General features: G+C 36.5%; 2 protein-coding genes across 4 annotated transcripts in view; one reads left to right on the top strand and one right to left on the bottom strand.

The window, feature by feature from the left end:
* The window catches only part of AKAP7 (A-kinase anchoring protein 7), an 82,401-nt gene that overhangs the window by 49,208 nt on the left and 5,247 nt on the right, over positions 1–27,946 (bottom strand). For all 3 annotated transcript variants that reach the window (XM_021540700.4, XM_021540701.4, XM_085575177.1), the window contains exons 2-6: positions 26,170–26,319; positions 24,999–25,144; positions 20,307–20,443; positions 15,958–16,118; positions 9,342–9,454 (exon numbers count right to left, since the gene is read on the bottom strand). In XM_021540700.4, coding sequence (XP_021396375.4) covers positions 9,342–9,454; positions 15,958–16,118; positions 20,307–20,443; positions 24,999–25,144; positions 26,170–26,319 — 707 coding nt within the window. The remainder of the gene's footprint in view (positions 1–9,341; positions 9,455–15,957; positions 16,119–20,306; positions 20,444–24,998; positions 25,145–26,169; positions 26,320–27,946) is intronic.
* MSH5 (mutS homolog 5) lies at positions 2,536–10,286 on the top strand. Its single transcript, XM_021540699.4, has one exon. It carries the CDS (start codon positions 2,643–2,645, stop codon positions 5,076–5,078), a length of 2,436 nt encoding a protein of 811 aa, XP_021396374.1. The 5' UTR covers positions 2,536–2,642; the 3' UTR covers positions 5,079–10,286.

Below are 27,946 nucleotides of genomic sequence, written 5' to 3'. Positions count from 1 at the left end.
ATAATTTCAGTAGTTATTTTAAGAATTACGGGGTCCTCATTGCATTGCATTGTCACTAAAACTATATGATCTCCATAGAAATTCAGTATTTTCTCCTTCAATCTACCGCCCAATAATGCTGTTTGCTATTTAAATATCATTATTCTATGCTAAGGAATATTAGGAGCTTTTAGCAGCTTCAGCTCCTATTGGTGTGTTCCCTACTGCCTGGCTGCTGGAGTCCAGTCCAGCATGTGGGATCCTCAGTCTTTGATGGATGTGCCTGCTGCTTTCATGTCCCAGAGACACATGCACAAGCTGAAAGAACAAGGACATGGCTGGCTAAATGGATGTCACTGTCTTCACCAGCACCTGCACATGGGGCTCACAGGAGACACAAGTGCAGATCCTTCTGGCAGGGACAGAAGGTCAGCAGTGTAGGATGGACATGACTTTCTCTCCATGTACATGTTTGTGCATTCCTGAAACACCGTCATGGCCCCTCTGTCCCCCAGCACTCCTGCCCAGATTGCTGGCCTCTTACTGAGCCCACAGGTCTCCCAGCTTGAGGTTTGGCAGTGAACACCTGCACTCCCCATACACAGTTGGGCAATCAGTTGGACAGGTGTCCCCATTAGCCTCATTTTAACCAGGGCTGGCTGCTCTGGCAGCCTGCACCTTCCTCTCCTCTGTTGTGCTCTTCTCCAACCTCTCCCCCTGCACACCCCCATGCATTTGCACAGACGACCTGCCAACATCCCGGACACTCGGCTTTACATCCCCAACAACTGCAAAGCCCCGGTTTGCCTGCAGTTTCTTGGCAGCTCATCAATGTGAAAAGTAAAGTCTGCTTTAGCGAAGGTCAAATGTCTTTCCATTTCCTTAATCTCTGAAATTATGACATCTAGTGGTGGATGGTTTTAATTTCAGGAAATAGAAATTTGGGAGTCTACATCTCCGTGGAAGTCTACATTTATTCCATCCTCACAGCAATTCCTTAATATTTTATATTCTATGGCTAGGCTAGTCCTTATGTACTAAGGTTATTGTCATTAAATCAGCATTCCTTGCTTTTTGGCTGACAGTTCTAGGAAATACAGTTAGACATCAATTAGTAATAAAAAAAGACCTTTTCAGCCAGAACACTTGTCAAAATGTGAAGCCCTGAGTTCTTCTGCAATGAAATGAAGAAAAGAGAAAAATCACAACTTCATGCTCCAATAAAAAAAACAACATTTACAAGAGGTTGGGATTTTGCTTGTCAAAGACAGGTTGCTAAGGTGTTAATCAAATGTTGAAGGCCCAGGAATTGAGCTGTGCTTGTGATGCACCACTGAAAGGTATTTGGAAAAGCAACCATGGGAAAACCATTATATTTTTAGTAACTGGAACAATTTCTGGAGTGCTGCTTGCAGTGAGATGTGAAAGGATGAAGCAATGCAGACACATGGAAAGGTCATGGCTCATTTCTTAACTGAAAGGGTCTGGAGCTGTAGAGATGCAAGAGAAAAGTTGTTACCACATGGGAATAGTACAGATGCTGATAATAAGATAAGCTATAATGGAGGAGGGTGAGAAACAAGAGTACTTGAGAGGACACTTCGAAGCATTTGGTGCTGGAAGGGGAAGGAGGAAAGACACCAGCCTCTCGAGGAAGCATTGTAATGGATGATGCCTGTGAAGGGCACGGCTGAGTAACGCGGGACTGCCAGAGCGCCAGGAGAATGCCTTTGGCAGCCCTGCAATGTCTGTTTTTTCTGCCCGTGTCTCTGGGAAGGTGCAGCCCGCGATGCCAGCAGTTCAACCGCACGCAGGCCCCGTAGCTGCTGCCACCCCCCAGGAGCAGGGAGGCTCCAGCGGCGGCAGCGCAGGTAGCGGAGCCGCAAGCACGGCCGGGCCCCGTGCGGCAGACGCACAGCCCAGCACAGCGCCAGGCGCCCGTCAGGCGGCCCCGGCCCGGCCGCAGAGGCGGCCCGGCCCCTGAGGGACCCGCCCGACAGAGCGCGGGGCTGCCCCGGAGAGGAGGGAAAGGGAACAGCACCGCGGCTCCGGGCCGCAGGGAGCCGCGCCGCTGCGACCAGCGGCCCGGCCGTGCTGAGCAGGGTGAGTAGCGAGCGAAGCGCGGGAGGTCGGGAAGTGGGAGAGCACTGGAAGTGAGGTGCTGACAGGGACTGGTACGTCCGATCTCTTATGTGCTTCCCCAGAAGCTGTCGCTGTGTGATGGTGCAGAATAAATATGGGGCTGCGACCCTGAAATGATGGCCAGGCTCTGGGGCTGCACTGCTGGGAGGAGCCATGGTCAGCGCAGCTGTGTGTCACGAACCTCTGAGAGAAGGTTTTGTGCATGGATATACATGTCCATGCATGTTACTGTATTTATGGGTACTTTTGTGTAGTACACCCAAGTACACCTATTTAAAAAAAATATAAAGGACACAAAGGAAAACTGTAATACTAATGCTGGTAGTTAGCTCTGTTACTCCTTCCTTGGAAGCCGATGGTGGCCATGTCTTTTCACTTGAACATTTATCGTTAATTCCTAGTAGCATCTCAGATTCCCCAGTGATGGAAGACTGACTTCCTGTTAACTTCCTGTTGTGATTTAAAGCTGCTTCTCAAGCCGTTTTGGACGAGTTGTGAATGAAAATACCTCTTGCCAACAGATGAGTGCCACATCAGCCACAAGCTGCGCCTTGCCACCGCCGCTTGGGCCCGAGCAAGAGGAGCAAGAGAGCTCAGAGACACATATGTCATTTCTGTGGTATGCAGGGCAGCTGGCAATTACTTACTATGATACAGAAGATTGCTCAGTCTACTTCATGCCTGACACACTTGATAATGAAGACCTCAAGCTATTGCAAAAAGTGATTGGGGAACTTAACCCTCAATGCATAGTGACAAGTGCAAAACAGGACCAGAATATTGCCAAATTCCTGACCAACCTAACAGCTACTGCTGATGATAAAGACATAGGAAAACCAGAAATTGTCCTGTTTCCCAACATAGATTTTGGTCTAGAAGTCAGCAAGCAACGGATCCTGTCTAGGCAATTTCCATTTATCCCATCCCATATGACTGCCACAGAGAAAATTCTCTATTTGTCCTCAATAATACCTTTTGAGAGTCCACTCATGATACGAGCCTTAGGGGGACTTCTTAAGTTTCTAGACAGAAGAAGGGTTGGAGTTGAACTCGAAGACAGCAGTATAGCAGTTCCTATTTTGGCCTTTAAAAAATTTGTGCTGTCAGATACTGTGAATCTGGACCAAGACACTTACTGTGTCCTGCAGATATTTAAAAGTGATATTCATCCTTCTGTGTACAAGCTATCCAGTGGACTTAAAGAAGGATTTAGCTTATTTGGAATTTTAAACCGCTGCAGATGCAAATGGGGAGAAAAACTGCTGAGGTTGTGGCTCACACGACCTACCCGGAACCTGGCAGAGCTGAACAAACGGCTGGATGTTATCAACTTCTTCCTGCTAGCTCAGAATCATGAAACCGTCCTCACTCTTCAAAACTGCCTCAAGAATATTAAAAATGTGCCTCTTATTTTGAAGAGAATGACTCTTTCCAACACAAAAGTTAGTGACTGGCAAGCACTGTATAAGACAGCATATAATGCAGTGTGCCTTAGAGACACATGTCGTTCTCTGCCCAACACTATTGAACTTTTTCAGACTATTTCATGTGTTTTCACTGATGATCTGCACTATATTGCTAACCTGATCAGCAAAGTGGTAGACTTTGAAGGCAGCCTCTTAGAGAACCGCTTCACTATTAGACCAAATGTAGATGCCGCAATTGATGAGAAGAAACGAAAGCTGATGGGACTCCCAGGCTTCCTTACAGAAGTGGCACAAAAAGAACTGGAGACTTTGGACAATCATATTCCCTCCTGTTCTGTGATCTACATTCCTTTGATTGGGTTCCTTCTCTCCATTCCACGCCTACCAAATATGGTGGATAAGACTGACTTTGAAATTGAAGGCTTGGACTTCATGTTCTTGTCAGACGATAAACTACACTACAGAAGTGCCCGGACCAAGGAGCTAGACAGCCTGCTGGGTGACTTGCACTGTGAGATCAGAGACCAGGAAACACTCATCATGCACCAGCTGCAGACAAAGATCTTGGAGAAGTCTGAAGTACTTAACAGCGTGATTGAGTACGCTGCACACCTGGATGTGCTGCTAGCCTTGGCAGCAATGGCCCGGGAGAACGCCTATTGTCGACCTTGCTTTACTCACCGCCACGGCTTCCACATCAAGGACGGAAGGCATCCACTCATGGAACTATGTGCAAAGACTTTCGTGGCCAATCCTGTGGACAGTGGCGAGGCTACCAGACGAATAAAGATCATCACAGGGCCCAACTCCTCTGGAAAGAGTGTTTACTTAAAGCAAGTAGGTCTTATAGTGTTCATGGCTCTAATCGGCAGTTACGTCCCGGCAGCAGAGGCAGAGATTGGAGTAATTGATGGGATTTACACAAGAATCCACAGCAGGGAATCAGTTTCTGTAGGGCTCTCCACGTTCATGATTGATCTTAACCAGGTTGCCAAGGCTGTAAACAATGCCACAGAGAGGTCCCTGGTACTTATTGATGAGTTTGGTAAAGGCACCAACACACTGGATGGCCTGTCCCTTCTGGCTGCTGTCCTGAGGTACTGGATCAGACAAGGAACACAGTGTCCACAGGTCTTTGTCTCCACTAATTTTCACAGTTTAATGCAGCTAGAACTCCTGCCTGACACACCTCTTCTGGAGTACTTGACCATGGAGACCCATCAGGATGGAGAGGAATTGATATTTTTCTATCAGATCAAACAGGGCATATCCACCATTAGTCATGCTGCCAATATTGCTGCATTAGCGGGAATGCCAGCAAAAATTATTGAAAGAGGAGTGGAAGTATCAGAACTGATTCGCAACGGAAAACCTATCAAACGTCTTGATAATCCTTCAAAATGTGATAGGATGGAAAAATGCAAGTCTGTTGTAGAAAAGTTTCTTTGCATAGACCTTGACGATCCCCAAGTGGACTTGGAAGAGTTCATGTCTAAAGAGGTGTTGCCTTCTGCAGCCTCAGTCCTGTAGCAAGGGTATGTGTAAATACATAGACTGCATCATATCTACCATGGACAGTCCAGTACTTCAAAGAATGATCACTATGACATGACACCTCACAGGACATTTAGCTTGTAACAAACTGTCTGCAGTTATGTCCTTCCTCCTTCTTGTTTAAATCAAGTACTTACATATCCCTGCAATATGGTGTATCATATGAGTGTATGAAGAAGAAGAATTTTAAGAACCTCCTCCAGCTGTTTGGTCACTCATTTTGTGCATTTTCTGTCCCTGTTGCTGGAACCTCAGATTAAAAGAATATACTGCAGAAAAATCACAACACATTTCTGCTGATCTTAGAAGACTACTAAAGGAACATGTTTCATATTGTGCCAAAGTGATGATTTCAGCCATTTTAGGATCAGCATAAAAGATTCCAGATAAATACATGGCTCAGACTCTTGTACCAACAATTAACAGTTGTCACAATACAAACCACTGACACAGAGGCTGGCATAAGTAGCAATGCAGAGGTATTTAATGGCTCTGTAGCTTTTCTTATACCACCTTTTCATGCCAGAGATCCCAGGAGTTAGTTATAAAAATAATGTTGGTTGTCAGATTCCGTGGGGACTGATAAATAGGAATACCTTAGTTTTACTGAGAACTATTCTCTTCTTTAAGGTCCTGTATGATACAGTTGTATCATGCATTCTATGTGTCAATGCCACATGGGTATAAATAAAGGCAAAATGACAAATCTCGTAATATAAGAGAGAAAATTTCTATTCTATTTTCAATTATTAACATTTGAGGATTAATACCACAAAGGGAGGATTCCCTTTCACTTCTCTTGTCATGCACAGGATCTTTACTGAATATAGTATTTTATGTATGCACATGCAAGAAAAATTCATTAACAAATTAATGATGCAAGAGCCATATCTAAACACTATCAAAGCAATAACCTCTGCTGCAGCCAGGCAAGTGCCTGATATTCCTCAGGTAAATAAGACAGAGGAGATATTAGATAGCTTATTGTCTGCCAAAACTTGCTCTAACCACTTACATTATGGCAAATAAAAGACATACTACATCTCTCATCTATATGTCATTTCAAGAAGCCAAAAATATTAATGTCACATAAACTGAGAGAAAATTTACATTAAAAAAAAATAAATCCCTTTGTAATTATCAGTGTTGAACATGTTATCTGGTATATCTGGCTGAAGATAGCAAAAAGATGAGTATCAGCATACATCAAAAAGATGTGTAATTAGAGGCACTGCTTTGGGTTTGTTTCAGCGTGGAATTTCCTCCTTGATGATAAAGGAAACTATTATTATTACCAAATAAGTACCTTATGCTATTTCTGTATGAAACTGGAAAGTGACAGAAGTTTAACATAATTTACATTTAAAAATACAATAATAAATTACTGAATTGTATATTTAATGCTATTTCCAGTGCAATCATAACAATACTGTCTACTTAATATCTGGTAATATGATGTTACCATTGAAGTGAATGGCAACACTGGATCAGGCCTTGAACAGGCCCCTGCAATACAAATATTTTTCTCAATAATATATTCTCTTTTACTACCTATACATGCAACATCTTAAAGATACACCATACAAAAGAATATAATATAAAAAAGATTCATGATTTATCATTTTGGCATTTCTTGTTGTCAACCACTGTCTAGGCTAGGGATATACTCTGCACTAATTAAGTAGATATCATCAGAGCAATTTAGCTGTCAGTCATCTTCTACTTATGAAATTTATTTCACAGCATTTGCAGTTCTGGCAGTATGAGGTATCAAAGGACCTTCAAACGTCCTACAGCATTTATGAAGTGCCTCACAACATACCCTGAAAGAAACAGGATTGTGGAAACATTATCTTCAACTGCAAAACTCCAGTTGCTTCTTTTATTGTGCTTCATTAAGTTATTTGCATAGAAGATAGTGATGTTAACCAGGATTCTTCTCATTCAAATTATTCTGGAAATAGCTGAACATGTACAAGAAAATTATATCCCTTTGTCTCCTTCTACAAGGACATCTAGGAGCACACTATACCTCCTGTTTTTGGGAAGTGTTCAGTGGCCCATCTGATCTGAGAAATGTCCAACTAAGCATGAAGAATGAGTTGGTCCCATTTCTGAGTAGGTAAATAAATCCTTTAATTTGAGAAGTGGAAGGGGGTACAGTAAGCAAGATAGCTCTTTTCTAATCTACTTTATTTCACACTTTCATCCTTTATTAATATCTTTTTCCAAGTTTTTTAGATTTACCATTGTTAGCTTAATTATGTGTCTTCAAAGTGAAAACCTTATTTCTTGAGATCTTTAATTCTGAATTCTCAAACTCTTTGCTTTGTAAACATAATTTTTAACTTTGGGAAAGTTAAAATCTCTACAGAATACATGCATTTCAAAATTATTGCAGTTATATTAAGGTTTAAAAAACAGATTTGTTTTCCCCCAAAATATAACTTTAGTGGAATTTAGATGTCATTGAGAAGAGTTATTGTTTCAAATAAGGAAGCTTACATTTAAAAAAAATTAATATAGTTGTATAAAGATATGGCTGAGAACTATACTCAACCACTTCAGTACTATTTGCTCTTTTATAAGCTTGCTCATGTAACCTTCATCCACTTCCCTTTTCTTACTTTTCATATTGCTGTATGACCTGAAAATGCAATTAGACATCATATTAAAATGTACTGCCAAATAATTACTCCTTTTATGATACGTATTTTTATTTACTGTTTTCTGTAAGTGCATGAAACTATCTAACTAAATGCAGGAACACAATGAAAGAAAAAATTGTAGTAAAGACTGATGTTTATACTTCACACTGAATTGACAGAAAAATGTACAGATTTTTAATACGTAGTATCTTTCTATGCAGTAGATCATATGCATTATCCAACATTATGGAGGGTTCAGGAAGATGATTTGGAATGACATTGACCTGGTTCTGTCAGCAGCAGTGAATATCAGAACACAGAAAGGATGTATCCTGGCTAGTATTTCATGGAAGGTAGATAAATGTAAATGAAACAACCAACCAGCCAAAACACAGTAAAAATACAGAATAGCAAAAATCCCACTCTGATTGTCTCAGATGTTTTAACCAGTTAAATCACTGAAGAGCTGATATTCTAGAAGATCTGTGGATTTTTAAAATTAGCATTTTAAAAACCCAACTGACATTTCAAGCAAAAGCTTCTGTGAGTTTACAAATATAACATCTATCATATACCACCTGCATCCAAAGGCTAAGTCTATTTCTATTTTAGAAAAGTATGCATACCCTCAAATTTTCTTGATGTATCTCAATTATCACTACCTTCTCTCAACTGATTTCAAAACACTACTTAATTAAAACATGCACCTTAAGCATTTTTAGACATATTTCTAATTAAAATTAAAAGTTTAATTATTAACTTTAACCCATTATTGAGGAAAAATTAGCTTAAGAGATTAGTTTTATGTTCTTTAATTCTTATTTAAAATATTTTTTCTGAAAATTATTTTCCTAGTCAATGTTAAAGAATCACATAAAACATTCTACACAATGTCAGCAAAAAATGTATGGATGTATACCTTGTGTTAAATAAGACAGTACTACAGTTAAATTAGTATGAAATAAAAAAAAAAGTACATTAGTATTGCTTCTATACATTTTTATCACAGTTATATCTTATCTTCATGTATTTGTGTATTTTGTCAAGAAAACCCCTAATAGGCAAGAAATAACTGCCTGCAAGAGAGAATATAGAAGATATATCAAATTATATTTTATATATTTATTAATATAGTTTTTCCTCATTACTCTGAAATTCACCAAACCATATTCAGTAGGGAACTAACAGTCTGCCTACTATGCATAATCCAAACAGAAATTCTACTGTTTATTTGCACATTTTCTCCTATACAGTAGCAAAACTCAGCAAACAAACTGCATGCGTACAATCTACCCCCTAATGAGAGTTCTGCAACTCTGAACAAGTACTTTAATCCTTTGGTCTTGTCTAATTTCCCAACAGAAAATAGACCATGATATTATTGCACCGAGAATATCAAGAGTGGTAAATTACAGTACAGGACTGTTTAAACAGTAGATACATTAATTATTTCTTTAAAAGACAAGTATTAAAGTCTAACCTCTTCAGCTGGTTCAAAGTAGCAAATATGATGCTACAGCATAAACAACACTGTCCATCTCCAAATTAAACTTTCTAGATTGCTTCTGAGCTATATGAAATGTGAGCTTACCTGCTTACGGAGCTCTGTTGATTTTGACAACTTCATAAAGGTGAGATGTGGTTTAAAAGCTCTTCCTTCTCCTGCCATGATACCCTTTTCTTGAAATATCTTTTTCATAGTCTCTGACAGGAGGAGAAAATTGCATAAACACAAAGGTATTACATACTGTAATGCTTAAAATGTGCTTTCAAATGTAATTTTTAGTCATGGGTTCTTCACATGAAAGAAACAAGATGATTAGTACAAAAAGGCAGGGAGATTTCTACTTAATTTCTAAGGTACATATTATTCCTTCAGAGGTCTATACAATTTCCCATGAAAATGGATATAATATTTCATGTGAAACATTTGCAGTTAATATCAGTTAAATAATGGCAATTAGAAAGGTTTTCATGCTGTCTGATTTTGCTATCAAAATAGAGACTCAACATTAGCACTGTTCAGCAGCCACTCTCACTAGAAGTGTGGGAATCTTCAGAAAAACTCTATAACAGAATTCATTGGTTCTAAGTATTGGCACTGGATTTACATGCCAGTATTAGAAAACATATTAGGTGTGCTGATGATTTTTACTTGTGTTTTAAAGCTTCACTGTTGCCTTCTGAGCTAATTTCCTACTTTTAATGTACTTTTCCTACTTTTATCTGTTTATCTGTTTACAGTCCAGGCCAAAACAACTTGACAACACTGACCTAGTTTACTATTTCACAACTCCTCTGCCTAATGTAATGTTTAATTTCTTGGAAATAAATTTCAGTGTAACTTTTGAATTATGTTCTATGCGTTTTTGTTAGATTAAATATTTTCAACTTTTGAATTATGTTCTATGGGGTTTTTTTAGATTAAATACTTTCAATGTGAAAAAAGGGTTTGATAAAATTGAAAAAACCTGTGATAAAAATAATACTGGCAAATAAAGTATTTCTATTGCTGAAAAACAGAAAAATTACAAAACCTTAAGCTTTTTTTTTCTTTGCAAGTAGAACTTCCAATTTTTCACTAGGTGTAGGTCTAGCTCACTCATACAATGAAACTAAAATCAAAATAGTGGAAAAATTATCAATCCTATCACATAAATTTAATTAGCCCTTAACAAAACAATGTATGTTCATTTAAATATATTATTTTTTTGCTTCATAGTTTAACAGTCGTTTTTCTGACACCTGGAAGAAACAGCATCACATCAGGAAGCAAGTAACACAAGTACAGCTGATCTACTTATATTATTTTAAATTCTGTTTGTGGGAGACATTTCTAAATTGACACTGAACCCCCACTAAGCTCTCTGGCTCCTGTATTTATTCTCTAAACAGCACAATTTGGGGACCCATTGACATTGATGTTCTAGCAAAAGGTAAATCTTATTTGACCCAGGTTTACCATTACCATGTGATGTTCTGACTCAGTCTTGTTCATAACAGTCTTTTTTTTTCCCCTCTGAAAACTCCATTTTTTTTCTGTCATCACATCTCAGGCCATGCAGTCTTATCTGACAGTCTGCAAATAGGATCTGTGCTGATGAAGAATTGCACCTCTCCAGGTGTCCCCTCCTAACTTCGGGAAGAGCTCAGTACCAGAGCAGAGGCTTGGCAATGTGCCTCTGATCTGTGACCTCAGGGATCTCAGCAGGACAGACCGATCACACAGTGCTGTGACTGTGTGGGAATTGGGTGGGACAGCTGGGCACCTGCACTTCACCCTGCTGAACAGAACCACTGGCCTGCCTGTCTTCGTTTTGTGCGAAATAGCTTTGTTCGATATCTGGTCAATTTATCTTTCCAAAATCCTCTTTCATACCTGGCAATTCCAATCAAGAAAAAACAAAGAAAACCTGAGTCAGAAGAGAAAAGCATGGCGAGGCAGACTGCATTTTTAAATTTAACAGTTTTACTCGTGTGTAGGTGTGTGTCTACACATGTTCTCAGGGGCATCAGACTTCACACACAGCTTTGTCACGGCACAGACATACTAAACATCACAGCTCAAGACATTGGGCTTGCTGGGACTAGATAGCCCCAGTTCTGTAGAATTTAACATGTACAGAAAGTACAGTGACATTTTACTGGTTAAGGTAACTTATGAACATAATTAACACAATGTTTCCTTCTTCAAAAATAATGAAAAATAGAATGAAATCTGAGTAAGTGGAGGGGAAAAAAAGAAATAAAGATAAATGTTTTCCTGAGAGCACAGAAATGTTACAAGACAATGTAATGCTATTAATATCCATTAAGCTCTTTGAAGAAGTGGCTACAAGAAGAGACTTAACAGAAACTGGAAAGGACACATGGATGCTGTGGGCAAGAGAAAGTTCTAGGCTTGTGAGACAGCAAAAAAGTGGATCTGTCGACTGGCAAATACACAAAAGTTAATGATGGGAATTACATTAGCTAAAAAAAATTAGAGGCCAGTGATGAGAAAAACAGAAAATGTCCAGGGGTTTTGACAAACAAGTATCCTCCATCTTACCTCCAGACATTATCATTACTACTTAGTGAAAAATCAAACAAAATCTATGTTTTCCTTTATTAGCCTCAGGCTGACTGATGTTTTCAGCTTCAAAGTATACCCAAAAAATGTTGAAGCTATTTTTAGAGCACAGTGACTTCCTGGAACAATTTTTTGGACAGTTTTCAGACTGCATTTCATGCAGTTTGAAGTATTCTGTAATATCATTTTGTACCTCATTTTTATAATGTCAAAATTACTGAATGTTATCTGCCACTTACGCTGAATGCAGCTGAATCCATTAGATAACTCTTTCACTATAATTAGGATGGAAATGTGATATATGAAGCTTACTCAGAACCACTTTACATGGGAAAAGCTCAAAAATCCAACAGCTAGATCAATACAGAACAATTCATAGTAAAATTGCTTATTCCATATTCCATAATACAAACGGCCATCTTCTTTCCAAAGAGTTCATTAGATTCAGAAACCTGCTACATATGTATACTTCCAGACTATTAATTTCTGCTTGTCTCAAAACCATGTTCATTCAATTAAAAGGTTTATAATTTAGAAACAGTATTCTGTCTTTTTATTGATTTTTTTTTTTACTTTACACTTGTAAATGAAGAAAAGCTGAGCAGAGATAACTTACCATTAGAACTATCATGTTAAGCCATGCTAAAATTATTAAGTTCTTAGGGTTTCTTAAGAGATGGGCCAAATGATAAGGCAGAGTCAGACCAGTTTCCCAGTAGTTCCTTGCTTGTGTATTAGACATTTCTACAGTGTCACTGTCCCAGACCACTGCCATGTATCAGCAAGCTATATTGTTATTTCAAGCACTTATCAGGAGTATGTGTGGGTTGTTGTTTCTCTCCATCACCACATACATATACATAAGAAAGATGAGCTTGTTCACAAAGTAGGATGCATGGGGCAGCTGGGCATAGCAATCCCCACTTCGTGCTCATGTCAGTACCTGAGCTAAGCCTTACAAGATAGTGACAATGTAAAGGTAAAGGCCTAAACTGAAAAAGAAACATAAGTAGAACTTCCTAATAAAACTTTCTTCTTATAATGGCTTCAATCCATTCTAATACTTCCTACAAGTTTGTTATGACCACAAAAAGATGGGAGCGATAGTACCTTCTTTTAAACCACAATAAGCATATTGCTTCATTTTAGTGAGTTATTTATCAGAGCTATTGTAATTCAGTGTTAGCACAATATGAAAAAGAGTGTAGATTAAAATCTAAAAGCATTTGCTGTCCTCATTTTCAGTATGAATTCAGAGAATCATTTCATCATTTCAGAGAATCATTTCATCATTTCAGAGAATCATTTCAGTCCCACCTAACTAAACAACAGCAATTTGGACTGCCATCTTTTTGTTCACTTCGTACAAATCAGTTCTTCTAATGGAAAATTACAATACTTTTGAGTTCCCAATTTTTTCATCATGTGAAATGACCTAAGAACAACTGACAAGAGGCAAAATTCATTTATCACAGCTTCAGCCATCTGTAACTAAAGTGAACTAAATTAACTGAATTAAACTATTTCCCTAGGCTGCCTGAAGGGAGGGCAATGCAATTCACCCTCAAATGGATGCTAAATGTGTGGATTCACAATTTTTAAAGAAGCTCATCTTTGATGAGCTTTAAACTATCATCCTTGTCAGAATAGACTGTTCCTCTCCAGCCCCATGCCTGACACTGCTCCTATCTTTTCTGCCAACAGTTATGTAGCTATACAATAAAATTCATGGGCAAGCTAAATAGGATAAAAATTAGCTGGCAAAGGTAAAAATGTTAATTTTATCACAGCTGAATTCTCCATGTGGTTGCATGAAGGGGTCAGATTGCTTTGGTATGGTGGCAATGTAAGTTCATGCTCAAGTAAAACTGCTATGTAACTAGAGAAGAAGATGGGCAGTATGACTCGTTTTCCTTTTCTCTCACTCTCTAGTGTGGACTGCTAGGAAATCAATTTGAAGAGATTAGACTAAATGGCATTTATACGCAACTAAAGTTAAAGAAAATTACAGTTAGTTGTACTGCATGTCAGCATGAGAGTTGTACTACAGTGTAGTCCTAACTATCAAAGTATTTAAGCCAACAAAACAGTATTTCTTAAACTCAAAAGATCAGAAGCAAATGAAACATTTGTATGTATAAACAGAAGAGTAGTTTTTCTGTTTGTGAAATACTAGCTCCCTCTCATGGTCAGACCATAACATGCATCATTAATTCATAAAATCAACATCTGCAAATCCTGTAGGTAAAAAAACAGGATTCACTTTTATCACCTGCAAGCAGCACTTACAATGTAGTTATCAAAATAAAAGCCACGCACTTGATTACTTTTTCCAAATGCACTTAGTATTTGTCCTGGTTTTGGCTGAGTACTTTTCTTCATAATACCTAGTATAGGGTTATTTTTTGGATTTATGCTGAACAGAGGCTAGATCGTTCAGGGATGCCTTGATTACTATTGAGCAGCACTTGCACAGAGCCAAGACCTTTCCTGTTTCTCAGCCCACCTCTCCAGCAAGCAGGCTGGAGATGCACAAGGAGCTGGGAGGGAACACAGCTGGGACAGCTGACCCCAGAGATATTCCATACTGTATGGTATCACTTTCAGCATCTATCGTGCTGTGCAAAGAAGAAGGAAGGAGGATGGCATTTATCTTCTCAAGTCACTCTTAGTGATGGAGCCCTGTTGAATCACTGAAGGGCTGAATATGTGCCTGCCCATGGGAAATGGTGAATGAATTCCTTGTTTTGCTCTGCTTGACTGCATGGTGTTCACTTTCCCTATTAAACTGTCTTTATGGCAGCCCACAAGTTTTCTCACTTTCACTCCTCCAACACTCTCCCTCAAATGGCTGGGGAAGAGTGAGCGAGTGGCTGTGCAGGACTGAGCTGTCAGCTGGGACTAAAACACAACAATCCTTCAAATAATCTGTGGTGCAGCAGTTTTTAAAAATGTTCTGGAATTGTAATATGTCATATAAGCGGACGATTTCTAAAAAGACTTTGACAAAGAGTTACTAAAATACTCTTCAAACCTCTGTCAGAACTGTTTAAGACTATTCCTGGTAGATAATTAAATGATGCTAATGTCTTTTAATGGGTTTTGGGAAATAACTAGGAAATCAGAACAAACAGAGGATTAACATTAGCTCTGCTTTTCCTGAACTTCCATCTCTGGCAAATGTACATCTACACTGGTATTAGCAGACATGCAGTGACCACATTCAGATGTCATTATCAAACAATTTTTCTGTATAATTTACAGAACTAAATGGCTTTCTATAATGTAGAAGCTAATTTAACTTCATCTATTTTCTATTGACTATGTTTTCAATATTTCTCCTTCATTCATGTACAACACAAAATAACAACATGAAATCAAAATTCACATTAGAACATACCAGAAGCCATACATAATCTTGAAGTACTGAAACAGTGATTCCTTAATAAATTCAACTGAGGTCTTTGTAAAAGGTCAAACCAGCTGCACTTCAGAAATTAAACTAATGAATTGCTAGAGAAAACACTGTATTAATAAAGACTTTTTCAATTTTTCCCTCTGTACTGGACTGCAAAGAGGTAGTGTGACAGCAGCAGTCCTTGCTACTCTGCAAAATGGGTTATTGCTCTATTAAAAAAATGGTGTGACCTCACATTCCTCAGAACACAAAAGATAATTCATCAATACTGAAAAACTCTTTTAAAGAATCTTTCCAAGGAATAGTTGGAATTGCTGGGATAGTTTCAAAGGACACCAATGAATTACAGACAGTACTGTTCTTTAAGAATTTTTATTAAATATCTATGTAAACAACATAGCTTAAGTATAGACTCATAAGCAGATAAAAATAGGACCAAAACAAGGTAGCATGGAGTCTTTACATCCCACTTACAGATCTGTACTATGTTTTTTACATATTCTAAGTAAAAAGTTATCAGAGAACAGTACTGTCTGTAATTCATTAACATCATTTTGAAATACACAAAGTAGGCTAGGAAATAAATTATGTAGCATTTACAGCTGTTAAAGGTAAATTAATTTTGACTAAATTAGCACCAACTTATCTTTGAGCTCCATTCTCATTGAGGTTGTTGAGAAGTCTTTGAAACACTTAAACTAGATTGGTAAGTTGTACCTGCTATTTCCTTAAGGAGCGTTGTATGATCATTTTCTGCCAAATTCACAAATCCAACTTGATTTCTGAAGTGATCAATTCCTTGAAAAGACAAATCCACTCTTTTTCCTTTCAGGAGATCATTTACAAAAACCTTGCTGTCAGAAAGAGCACCAACTGCTCTGTTGAGAGGAGAGAAAAGACCAATGTCAAGTGTATTTCTGGTGCTAATATTGCTATTAATCATTATATCAATAAATGTAGCAAAGATTTTCTAGTACCAATTTATTATCTACTGTGGTACTTTTTCACTAGTTTCTATCACTACAGTTTTATTACTACTATTATTACTACCACCTTTTTATAAAGTGGTACATACACTGTGCTGTAAAACCAAACAAATAATAAAAGCAGACTTAGCAGTGGGTGTAATTCCTCAAAAGAGTTTATCTCAGTCCTTGAGGCATCCAGATACTAACATGACAGTTTTCCCATTCACTTTGTGAATCCCATTGAAATAAGATGATTACTCAGAGGAATTTAGTTTTCAGTTCTTAAATTAATTTTTTTCCTCTCCTGATAACGTCAATTGAACTAAGATTCTTCTTCAGTCTAAGTTAGGACAGTTAAATTATAAACAGATGTAACATTACTTATATGTTACTTACATGATAAAATTACATGGAAATTATAATTAAGCTCATGGAGTACTGTTATTAAAAGACGTACAATCTCAATTTACATTTACTTTCTGTAAGAACTAAGAGGCACGCACACTATAACTGCAAAAACAGGGTACAAACATTTTAATAATCATCTTAATTAGCCACATCATGTGTATGTACAATTACATGAAATAATTGTTTTGACATGCACTTAAAATGATTTGAATTCTAAACAAAAACCACATAAACATTTTCAGTGTTTTCTAAAAGGTTTCTCACATCTCACAGTTTTAATTCTATTCAATTAACCTGAATTTAATCCCTTCCCCAAATCAATGCACACTTTATAAACACTAGATGGCAGTAATAGGTTAAAAATGGTCAGAAGAGGTATTGTTACTTTTTCTGTTTTAGCTGGATAAAAGCAATCACCAATCTCTACAGTAGGTTAAATAATTTCATTGAAGCCTGTACAATTCCAAGAATCTCTACACATTCCCATTGTGTTTAACAAGGTGGACTCTTGATCTGAACAGTGCATTAACTGGAACCTAGGCCAAGTTAAGAAACACATGAAGGTTGATTACATGACAGAATATTTTTCATTGATAGAGCCCTACTGTGGTCTTTTTAGAGGACTTTAATCTAGAAGCTAGAAGTACTTTAGCTCCTTTATAACCATTTCAAACACCAATGTTCCTTGTTCCTTGGCAAAGATATTTTACTGTAAGCGTAGTCTCTGTCACTTACCTACGCTCTTATCACTCTTAGACAAGCCTGTTCCTGTGTTTTCCTTATGTGCTGTACTTCAAAATCTTTCAAAAACACCATCTAATACTGGTTCTACCTGTCAGATTACTTCACATGTAAGCAGGCATAGATTTATTTACCAACACAAACCTAAAAATTGGTCCAAAACAAGTACAGATATTCCAAATACATTAAGTCAAATTAAGTTAAAGCTTGCAGAGGGCTTTTAAGTATTGATTAATGAATGTATCTAAAATCCATCTCTGGATTTTTTACATTTGAGAACTAGTGCACAGAAAGTTCATGGAAAGCTCTGTTCCTCAGCTGAACATAGATTTATATTTCCATACTGTAGGGTTTGCTGCAGAACTCACTGACCAGTCTAGGCCTACCCGACGAGTTCCATGACAGGTCAATCCACACAGTGCAGTGTGCTTTCAGTTTAGCACTGTTCCTGCAAAGATCTAGTTTTATTTTTTATTTTATTTATAATTTTGCAAATACTAAAATATGTAGAAAAACAGCTGTCATCTCACTCTAGCTATCTTGCCTTTTGTATTCCATCAACTACTTCATAACATCTAACAATAGCTTTGTAAGAATAATGCACAAGGACAAACATTTCTACTGAGTCAATAGCTAAAAACACAACAGTGGTATTTTCTTGTTATTCCATACCAAGTAGTATTTATAATACCAACTAGTAATTACACTCAGTGCAACTAATCCACAGAGATACTCAAAAAGTTCACAAGCACTTTGATCTAAAGTCAAAAAAGGAAAAAAAAAAAAAATTAAACAGCATATTCATTCTAAGTGAACACACGCTAGAATTATAGAAGCAGTGCCTGTTTTCTTCCTATATTGTTGTAATGTAAATAATGTAGCACCTAAAATATACCAAGTTTCTTTTTAGAAATTTCTGAGTCTTAATTTTATCACTTGTTAGAAAGAGAGATCTCTCAAACAAAGCCAAACTCAACTCCATAAAATCTGTTATTTGTAATGCAAAGGTGAGATTCACAGAATCTTTAACAGAAAACTAGCAAGAAAATCTTGACACTATAATATCATAATTAGGCATTTACTGCAAAGGCAGGCATCCTGATTTCTAGCACCTGATCCCATGACTATGGACAGTTAGCATAGAGTAGAACTTCCTGGCTTGAAGGGAGTGTAGTCATGAGTCTTGATTGCTTTCTTTCTTTCTAGTTTCAAAATCTCATATTCTTGATTTCCTACAGTCCTACAAAAAAGAGATGTATAGTGTATTCATGAAGGCTAGACCACAGTCAATCAGTTAGGAAACTGACATGAGAATTGCAGGTCTGGATTCCCTTAGAAAGAGCGGCCTAGAATACAGATCTTCCATTTTGAGGGTGAAAGCTGTATGTACTAAAATACCATACAAAGGGCTTTGTGCTGAATTGAATGTTATGTTTAGCACATTCTTATCACGCATTTGACTTCAAATAGCATTCAACACATTTCATTTCTGTATAGACAGAGGCACTATTGTGCAAACACAGTTGAAAAACTGTAGATATCTAAGCAACTCAATGGATCCAAACCTAAGGATCTGTGAATTCTCAGATGCCCAGCTGACTAGCTGCACTTTGTTTGAGAGATTACTCTCCCCTTACATTACACACAGGTTTGTTTACCAGCCTGGATCTTGTTTTCTTTCCATTAACCTTTCTTTCTATTAACCTTTCTTTCCATTAACCATATCAAAAATTGGTGAAGCAAAAAGAAGGCAAATTCAGCATTTTACTCTTTCAGATCTCCCAGAAAATTAAACAAAAAACATCAGTAATGATTTTTTTTTTTTTAAATCTCATTTAAAAGAACATGCAATCTAGAATACCTGAGGATAGCTGAGCTAGAAATCTATAGGAGGCATCTGGCCAGGGAAGGGGTGAATCTCTGAGGAAGCTGCTGCTGACTAGAGGACAGTTCTGAGTGCCTGGACTGTAGACTTCTGCTGGGAGAGGCAGAGAAGAACTCTGTAAGTCACTGCTTCGGTGGCATTCAGAGAGTGGAAACTGAGAAGGGGCTCACAGAGTAGAATATCATGAATTTGAGAATATTTGTTTTGGTATACAGTTTTGGGCTCTTAAAAAATACTCATGAAGAGGCACATGTGCTTTGAGGAACTATCCCATGCCCCTTTTTTTAAAAGTTTGTACTTCAAGCCCTTTAAAAAAAAAATTCACATAAACAGCTGGTGGTTGTTCTCACCAATTTTCAGGTGCTATTACAGTTTACTCATTAATCAGGCACATGGAGAGGGGAGGGATTCTACCAGATCTATATCCTTTGCTTGCCTTTTTATTCTCTGTCCCTGGTTGTTTCTTTCCCCTTAGATTAAACTGTTGATGCTGACAAATTTGCATCTTCACAGTAGAAGTATAGAGATCTCAAAGATATAACATTCAAAGAAAACAAGCATGTAAAAACAAGGCAACTGATTTAGATATACTGATCATTCATTATTTTTATATGTGTCAAATGCTTTCAGCCAAAATACTTCTACTTATGAGAAGCATGCCCTTGACTACCAAATGGTTCCTTGGTAGTTGCTTTCCTTGGATTCTTGCTTTCTTATGAGCAATCTGCACTTCAACAGATTTTTAATTCCCCTGCCCCCTATATAAAAACATTGTTTTAAAATAATTACTTTAGCAAACATGACATATGTGCATACAAGTTCAGTACACAGTAGGTAAAATGCAAGGGAAAACCACATACTTTGTTCAGAGCTTATGACATACCATAAGTTATGAAAATGGCTAATATTAAGATTACATTTTAAAAGCAACATTAAACATTCAATAACTCTAGTAAATAAGGGCTGTTAATGGCACAAAAAAGTGTCAGTTAACTCTGCTAGTCTCTTTATGAACACATTAAGCCAAAATACTAGTATATACTTAATTTCCATTAAATACCTACATGCTAATTTCTTCTTCACTGGATAAGTGCATCACTAACATGGTGACATGCAGTGAGCCAGAGCGAACCATTGCTTTGGAAAGCCTTTGATCCTTTTGTATTATTGCATCTTGGACAGCCTGAATACCGCCAGTAATCTGGGAAGACACAGAAACAACAGTTAGCCACTACAACAATTACTGTATCCCATCATGCAAGTGAACAAGAAAGCACACAATCTAAAAACAAATGTTTATGTAAAAACCTTTCTAGGGGAAGAAAGTTTTATCCTCTGACCTGAGTGAACCCAAACAGGGTATACAAATAGAATGATTAATAAATCACTGTACAGTCCTCATCACATCTTAATAGAAGCTTCCTTCCATACGTATTACTAACTGAAGCAAGTTAAGATCATCCAGTTTTACACTGCCAGTAATACCAACAAAAAGTTTCTTCAAGTAATTTCTCTGCCCACCCTGCTAAACATCTGTCTTGCTATGCGCAGGTAAATGACTGAAAAGAAACCTGATCTTTGCAGGACCAAGCACATACAAAACCAGAATATTTAGTAAATAATTTGTAGAGATATCTGATTTGCAATTCTGATTATATTATCCAATAGACATATATAATGTATATATTCCCTTCAAATGTATTTAGACAAATTTCCTTGCAACAGGTACAGAGTTCTAACTTCATCAGTCTTTCTCTTTAAAAATACTGGAATTACATTTTTTATTGAAAATTATTTATATGGTTATACATGCTCTATAAATTATATCCAAAATGTTTACTGTGCTAGACATTATACTAGTTGTACTGTAGCAATTTAAAAAACAAAGTACCAGAAACATGCAATAATTCTTGAGTACATTAGTGAAAATTAGATCAAGTCAAATAAACTGGACCATCTGACAAAATGAATTACTTCTTAAAGTGAACAATTCAAACAGTGAACAAAAACATTACAGTCAAATCATCTTTGGTTTATAAAGTCTTAAAGAAGCAGGTTGAAAACTTCAATCTCACTTTTTTGTTGTTTACTTATTTGAAATTCAGTAGTGAATACTTCACAAATGTACCGTACAGACTTGACTTTTATAAGATAAGCACAAGTAGCTCTTAGGTACAAAAAAAGCATTGATGTATATTGGTAGCTCTGTTAATCATAAAGAACACAAATTTGCTGGGGAAAAAAAAAATTCCTACAATCTAATGGGACTGTTCAGTATTTTTCTGACTGAATTTCTTAAAATGAGTTTTGCCATGCAGAAAGTTTTACCCAATAAGCCATAGATATCTAATAGTGTCATATAAATACAATTAAATTATAACTCAAAGGAACCGATGCTAGCGAGGGTAGGGAGAAGGATAGAAGGTAAAAGCTACTTGCCAGAAAAGGGGATATGACATTTACAAAACCACACGTGTCTTAAGTAGTGTAGGATGAATGAAGAAAATTCCACCAACATTTTATCATAAATCATGTTGTAATAAGACCACCCTTTCTTCATATGCCAGAACTGATCTCCTCCTGGATAAATAACAGTTTCATTGTCTCAGATACAGGAGGAATTCAATCCATATTTAAGCAAAGAACTGGTAGATGTGATTCCCATTAAGTACAATGTATTGTCTGAATATATAAGTTTATAAGCTCAATCAAAAAAAAAAAAGAAACAAAACTCAAAAATTAAATGTGTCATAGTAATTACAATTTTATTATTTTCAACTATTGCTTCTAAATTTAATTTGCACCTGTGAGCTGGAAAGGAAAAAATATAAATGTAAGCATACAATCCCTTCAGAGTACAGAAGACAGATGTGGCATTGTGTTATCAGAGCAGTAAAGACCATCCTAGCTCTGAAAGAGATCGATATTACTCAGCATTTAGTTTAGCAGCCAATACCCTACATCCCCATACTCCTACAGCTTCCTTAGTAGTACTTCCACAAAAGCATGCTCTTTCAAGGCTCACTCTTTTATGCAAGAACCAATGACACAAAAACTGTAGGAAATTAATACCTCCGAGATGTCAAATTTTCTGTCCAAAATTGGACAACAGGTTGAAAACCCAAAAAATCCCAATGGATAGGCTCATAGCTGCATAAACTCTATTAGGAAACAAAGCTAAAAACCTAAAATATAATATGGCTTTGGAATAAGATTAAGTCCAAAGACAGCCAGTTATCAGTTCCAAAGAAAAGTTATTGCTGAATCCATCAAGAAAGTATGAAAAAATCCTGCCCTTTGGATATAGGTAAAATAAAAATAAGGCTGAGCACATCCTCTTTTTCTCTCTCTCTCTCTAAATGACAATGCTCTACACAATCAACATAATCTGGAAAGAAAAAAAAGTTTTCAAGTAAGTTTTTCTGAATTTCAGAAACTTGTTTTTCAGATGTTTTCCCTAAAGTTATGCGATCAAAGTCTAACAAAAGAGCTATTAAACAGGTGTGCCATCACAATGCATATCACAATTTCAGATTTGTTCTGTTTTCTCCAATAAATCTAAGTTGCAATTAACATTTGAGTGTACTATTCTAATGAAGAAAACTAGGACTTTTCCAATGCTATATAATAAGCTTTGACCCACTTTATATTGCTATTAAACCTGTTATTTACATTACCTTACAAAGTATTGTTTTAGATTTCTACTGCTACCATGCTATTTATTTTTACTTAAATGTCCTAACATAATTCAAAAGCTTTTTCAAGGCTGACCACACTTAACAATTCCTCCCTCTGAATTTTTTAAAAAAAGTTAAAAAAAAAGGCCTCAACTACTGATTTCAAGATCTCCTTTCCCATTACTTGAAGTACATTATTCTGAGAAGCAATAGAATAACACCATTTTGCTTATTAGAAGGATACTACTAGTAAAGTAAATGTAAAGCTTTTAAGATTTAACAGATCAATAGCAATTATAGTCAAGACTGGAGAACCCTGAAAAGCTACCCTACCAAGTGATAACACATCATGTAAGTCATAACTTAAAAAAAAAAAACAAACCCAAACAAATAGAAAATAATACAATTATCATAATCTATTTAACTTGTTTTATACAAATAATAATGCAAAGTTCAATATAAATCAAAATTAATGGAACAATACTTTTCTAAAGATTCAAAACAATTAAAAAGAAAACAAGGAAACTGTTCATTTTCCAAGAGGAACAGCTGATTAAATGTTTCGGAAATATCCTTTATTAAAAAATTTCCTCTGTGTAAAGCTTAAATAACTACAGAAAATACAAATAAATGACACTAATGCTTAAAATACTTCATTGGAATAAAATAAACTCTTCAAAACATAAAGGTGTTTCATTACCAACTGAAATACTACCAGCAATTACCAGATTCACTCTGGCTATCAAGAAACAGGCATTTAAATTTTGGCTAATATTGCCTATAAAAATTCCAATGTGTATTTTCTAGTTTCAGAACAACTTTACCTCTAAGGCAAGTATAAACAAAACTGTCTAACAAAGTCCTGGAGCTCCCAAATGCTCTGAGGTTAAATTTAAAGAGTTGTTTCTTTACCTCTGTAAATGATATGAATAAATAATCACATATAAAAAACTGAGCATACTTAAGACCTTCCCAACCAGCTCTTGGGCATAGCAATGATTGTCAGCAGGAATTCTCAATTACAAGATTATATAACCCCTACATTGTTCTTGCACTTGTTAAATCATGGAATCTGTTAAACAGATCTTGAAGAAAAGATATTTTAAAATAAGGTGTCAAAAAAGATATCCTACAATATTTGTAACAGGCTATCCTGGATCTTATAAAACCAGGCTTTACAATCTCTTCTTCACATATTATGTTTTGAAGAATCAAAGACTGCAGTGTTGTTTTCAAACGTATTTTAGTGTCATTTCATATTTTCTTAATCTTATTTATTTTTTCAGAGAACTGATAATACAGATACAGGATGACTTAAAAATCATCTAAGATAGTTTCTGATACTAAAAAAAAAGACAAATGAAATTTGCAAATGCTGTTAAACTGTTGGGTTCAACTTTTTAAACATAAGGCACCTACTTTCCTTGTTTCAGACACAAAAGATATCAAAGATGTACCAGAGACAACCTGCAGCATGTAATAAATCATTTTCATTTACTGCCTAAATGAGACAACTCATGTGACTGCAAGGAAATACATTTGCTTAAAGAGCTCGTTGCATTTCCTGAATTAATGTGAACAACATCTCACTAAAACAACAGTTGTTCGAATTTTAAATAAGATGAACCATTTTACTGTAAAATGCTAAACTACAAACTGCCAAATTAAAACAGTAACAGATCCAAATAAAAATTTGTATCTATAAAGAAATCTAAAAATATAGCTAGAATTTTTCTTATTAAATTTAATAGGAATGTCCCCCTTATTCTATATGAATAACAAAATAGGCTATACTGAACACTGCAGAGAGGAAATCTCAGCAAGATTCAGTGAAATCCATAAGACTGACAAACTGAATAAAAATGTAAGTATCTTTCCTCCAGTCTTTTTTAGAAAAGCAATTTTACTCACAAAAAGATGTTACATAACACAGCATTACTCATTGAATAGACTGCAAATGTTTCTTTAAATGTACCTGAAAAAAAATGTTTTGCACAATATCAAACACTGTTCTTAGAAAAACATGCAGCTGTTGAAGTAATTCTGGTTATACCATATTAGTATAATAAAGAATATCACCTTTGGATTAGTAATTGGAAGAGAAATGAAATAATTTGGCTGATACTGTTTGTTCTTTTTCTTTTTTCTCTCAACATCTTCTTCAATTTCCCTTCCAATAGTCCGCTTTCTTTTCTTCTTAATACTTAGTTCAGAAGTTGCATGCACTGAAGAGGAAAAAAAAAAAGTCACTTTCAGCACACAGACATTTAAACAAAGACACTCTTAACCAACTGGAGCTGGACTTGAGTCAACTGACTGGAGCCTGTCTTCCCACTGACCTACTCTGCCCTTGCTCTGAACTGTCTGACTGGGATCCAACACTCACCTGAATTAATGTAGCCATACAAGTGAAGTACCACACCTGAACTAACAGCCTACACCTCTAAGCAGAGTTTATAAGCTGCTAACACAGACAGACACATGGCTTCCAAACCACCAAGCCTCCCTTACTCAACATATGCAGCAGGACAGCAGGCCTGCAAATTGTTCATACTTGAACACGGACATGACTGTAGAGCAGAAGTGCCAATATTAAACTTCAAAAATCCCATGCATTCTGCATTTTTAAATATAAAACACAGTAATATATAGGATTATCAAAACTAAAAGTTGTACTAGACTAAGAATAATCAACCAATAGCACAAATTAACCAAATCCAGCCCAGAAGAAAATGTAATCCCAGACAGATTTGCTCTCTACCTCCTCTGCTCCTAGAGATACCTTCTGATATAGTGAAAGAAATATGTGTGTCCTCAGTTCTTCCTTTACACATAATTGTGTTTCTCTTGGCTAATTTCCTTGAGCCTTTGCAGACCCTCTCCCACCAGGCTGCAGTCATCCACTGTCCAATTAGAAGTGTACTTCCAGTCTCATGCTGGGAATACACATATTGAAGGACAGCTCACACAACCCATCACCTCAGAAGCTCACATATATCAATGTGAATTGACATATGAAATTTCTTTATTCTGTAACTCATTGCTCAACAGGATAACAAAAGGCTGAATTCTTAACGTGCTCAAGTACTGCAGGACTGAATAGTAATAAGAGATGCTCTGGACTGTAACCTGTTTTCAGGGAGACTGTTCCATGTACATGACCCATGTGAGCCTGCCAACACAGGTAGGACCAAGAACTGAGTCCATGATGTGTCTATGCTTTCACATTACTTCTGTTTAATGTACTTACTAGCACATTCATCTTCAATATCTGTGTCCACAAATGGCATTTCTGCCATTAGAGAATCTATTGAATCAGCAGCACATGGCTCTTCACTCTGTTGTGTTTTTTCATTATTCTCTTTAAAGATTTTCTTTTGCTGTATATTTTCCAGCCCATCTGTAATATATTTAAAATAACACACTGGATCTTAGTTTTTGATATATAAAACAGCTAAGAGACATTACACATAAGCAATATACGAAGTAAACAGTTCATTAATTATCAGCAAAGAAATATTGACATATAACCCTGCAAGGATCCTGTTCTTCTTTCTCAACAGATCAGTAAAAATACCTCAACATTTTATATGAAGTAGCAAAAAAAAAGAGTTCTGCTTTCTATAATTTAATAACCTATGGTCTCATTTGGTTCCAAGTAAATGAAATTACTGAAAAAAACCAAAATTGTAACTGAGCATAAAAAATAATACCCTTCAAACATCACATAGCGTCACTTTAGATAACAGTAATGGCATATGAAACTCAGTGCAGACAAACATTGGCAAATTAATTCCAGTGTAAACATACTGAAAATGAGCCATGAAGAAGCAGCAGGAAGGGAATCCTAGCATTCCACATATAACAAAAGGTTCTCAGCTGACTTTGTCATTCAGGAATGAGATGATTACTGTATTCCTGCATCTCCCACTTAGTATAGCATGTTTTAGACAACAATTATCTGAATTTCATATTCTAAAAACTGACTTCTAGTATTTGAGCTATAGAAGGAAGTCAATGTAAATGAAAACACATCTTGCATGTACAAAAATATACATAAAGTTCTACCTTAGCGTAATACCACAATAACAGAATATTTTGAGTTAGACAGGACAGAATAATGTCCATTAACTAGTTTTTTAAAAAGTCTTTCTTCCCAAGATTACTAACTGAGCATGAGTCATTTCCTTATGTCTGCTTCACACTTCTGCATCAGTAAACCCCAACATTGGCATATTAAGTTATACCTTAAAATAAAAGAATAAGCAAAATCTTCTCTAGCATCAAACAATGGGCATATAATCAGGAACCCAGCAATACTCTTTTGGGACAACTCCACAATGGGATTACTGTAGTGGGAGGAGCTGTGTGTTAGACTTGCAGTTTATCCCAGGATAGCTCATTACTACAGACAACACACTTTCAAAGCTCCTCTCATGACTGGTGCAGATGGCCCAAATCTGGCCTAAGAGGAAAATTCAGCAGCAAAAGTGTACACTATGTGCTTAAGGCATGCAAGGATATACATGTAAAAAATCAATGTTTCAGAACCAGTGTGGGTGATTATCACCCTGTGGAATGTTTCTTACACATATAATTTTATGCTAGGGAAGATAAATAAAAGAACAACCTGATTAAATGCTAATTCACTCCAGGCTAAAGTATGGAAGCATAAATCACTCTCTGTTTGTAGCCTGACACCTAACTTTATCCCCACAGGCTATCCAAAGGAAACAAAGTATTTAGATTTGTTACTTGTTCCTCTGCAGACACTAAAGAACTATGCATAACAAACAGATGCTAAAGCAATAATAAAATTACTTAACATTTAGATTAAAGCTCACACACAACATTGTTTCTGGTATCCACAAGCATACAGAAAACTGTGGATCCAAAGAGATCTCAAAGTGAAGGACAAGACAGAGGTCCATGAAACTCACAAACAAGTAGGGGCAGGGGCAGAAAACCTCAAAATTCAGCAGTGCAGAATCACCAGCTGAGAGTAAAAGGGGTTTGTTAAGGTAGCA

Source organism: Lonchura striata, chromosome 3 (genome assembly GCF_050655825.1).
Source record: "Lonchura striata isolate lonStrDom1 chromosome 3, ASM5065582v1, whole genome shotgun sequence".
Classification (NCBI taxonomy): Eukaryota; Metazoa; Chordata; class Aves; order Passeriformes; family Estrildidae; genus Lonchura; species Lonchura striata.
The sequence above is the reverse complement of the archived record's forward strand: the minus strand, read 5'-3'. Positions and strand labels throughout refer to the sequence as shown.

Bases quoted from the DNA above. Each gene is read 5' to 3' on its own strand.
- MSH5 (XM_021540699.4), top strand. From the start codon at position 2,643: ATGAGTGCCACATCAGCCACAAGCTGCGCCTTGCCACCGCCGCTTGGG.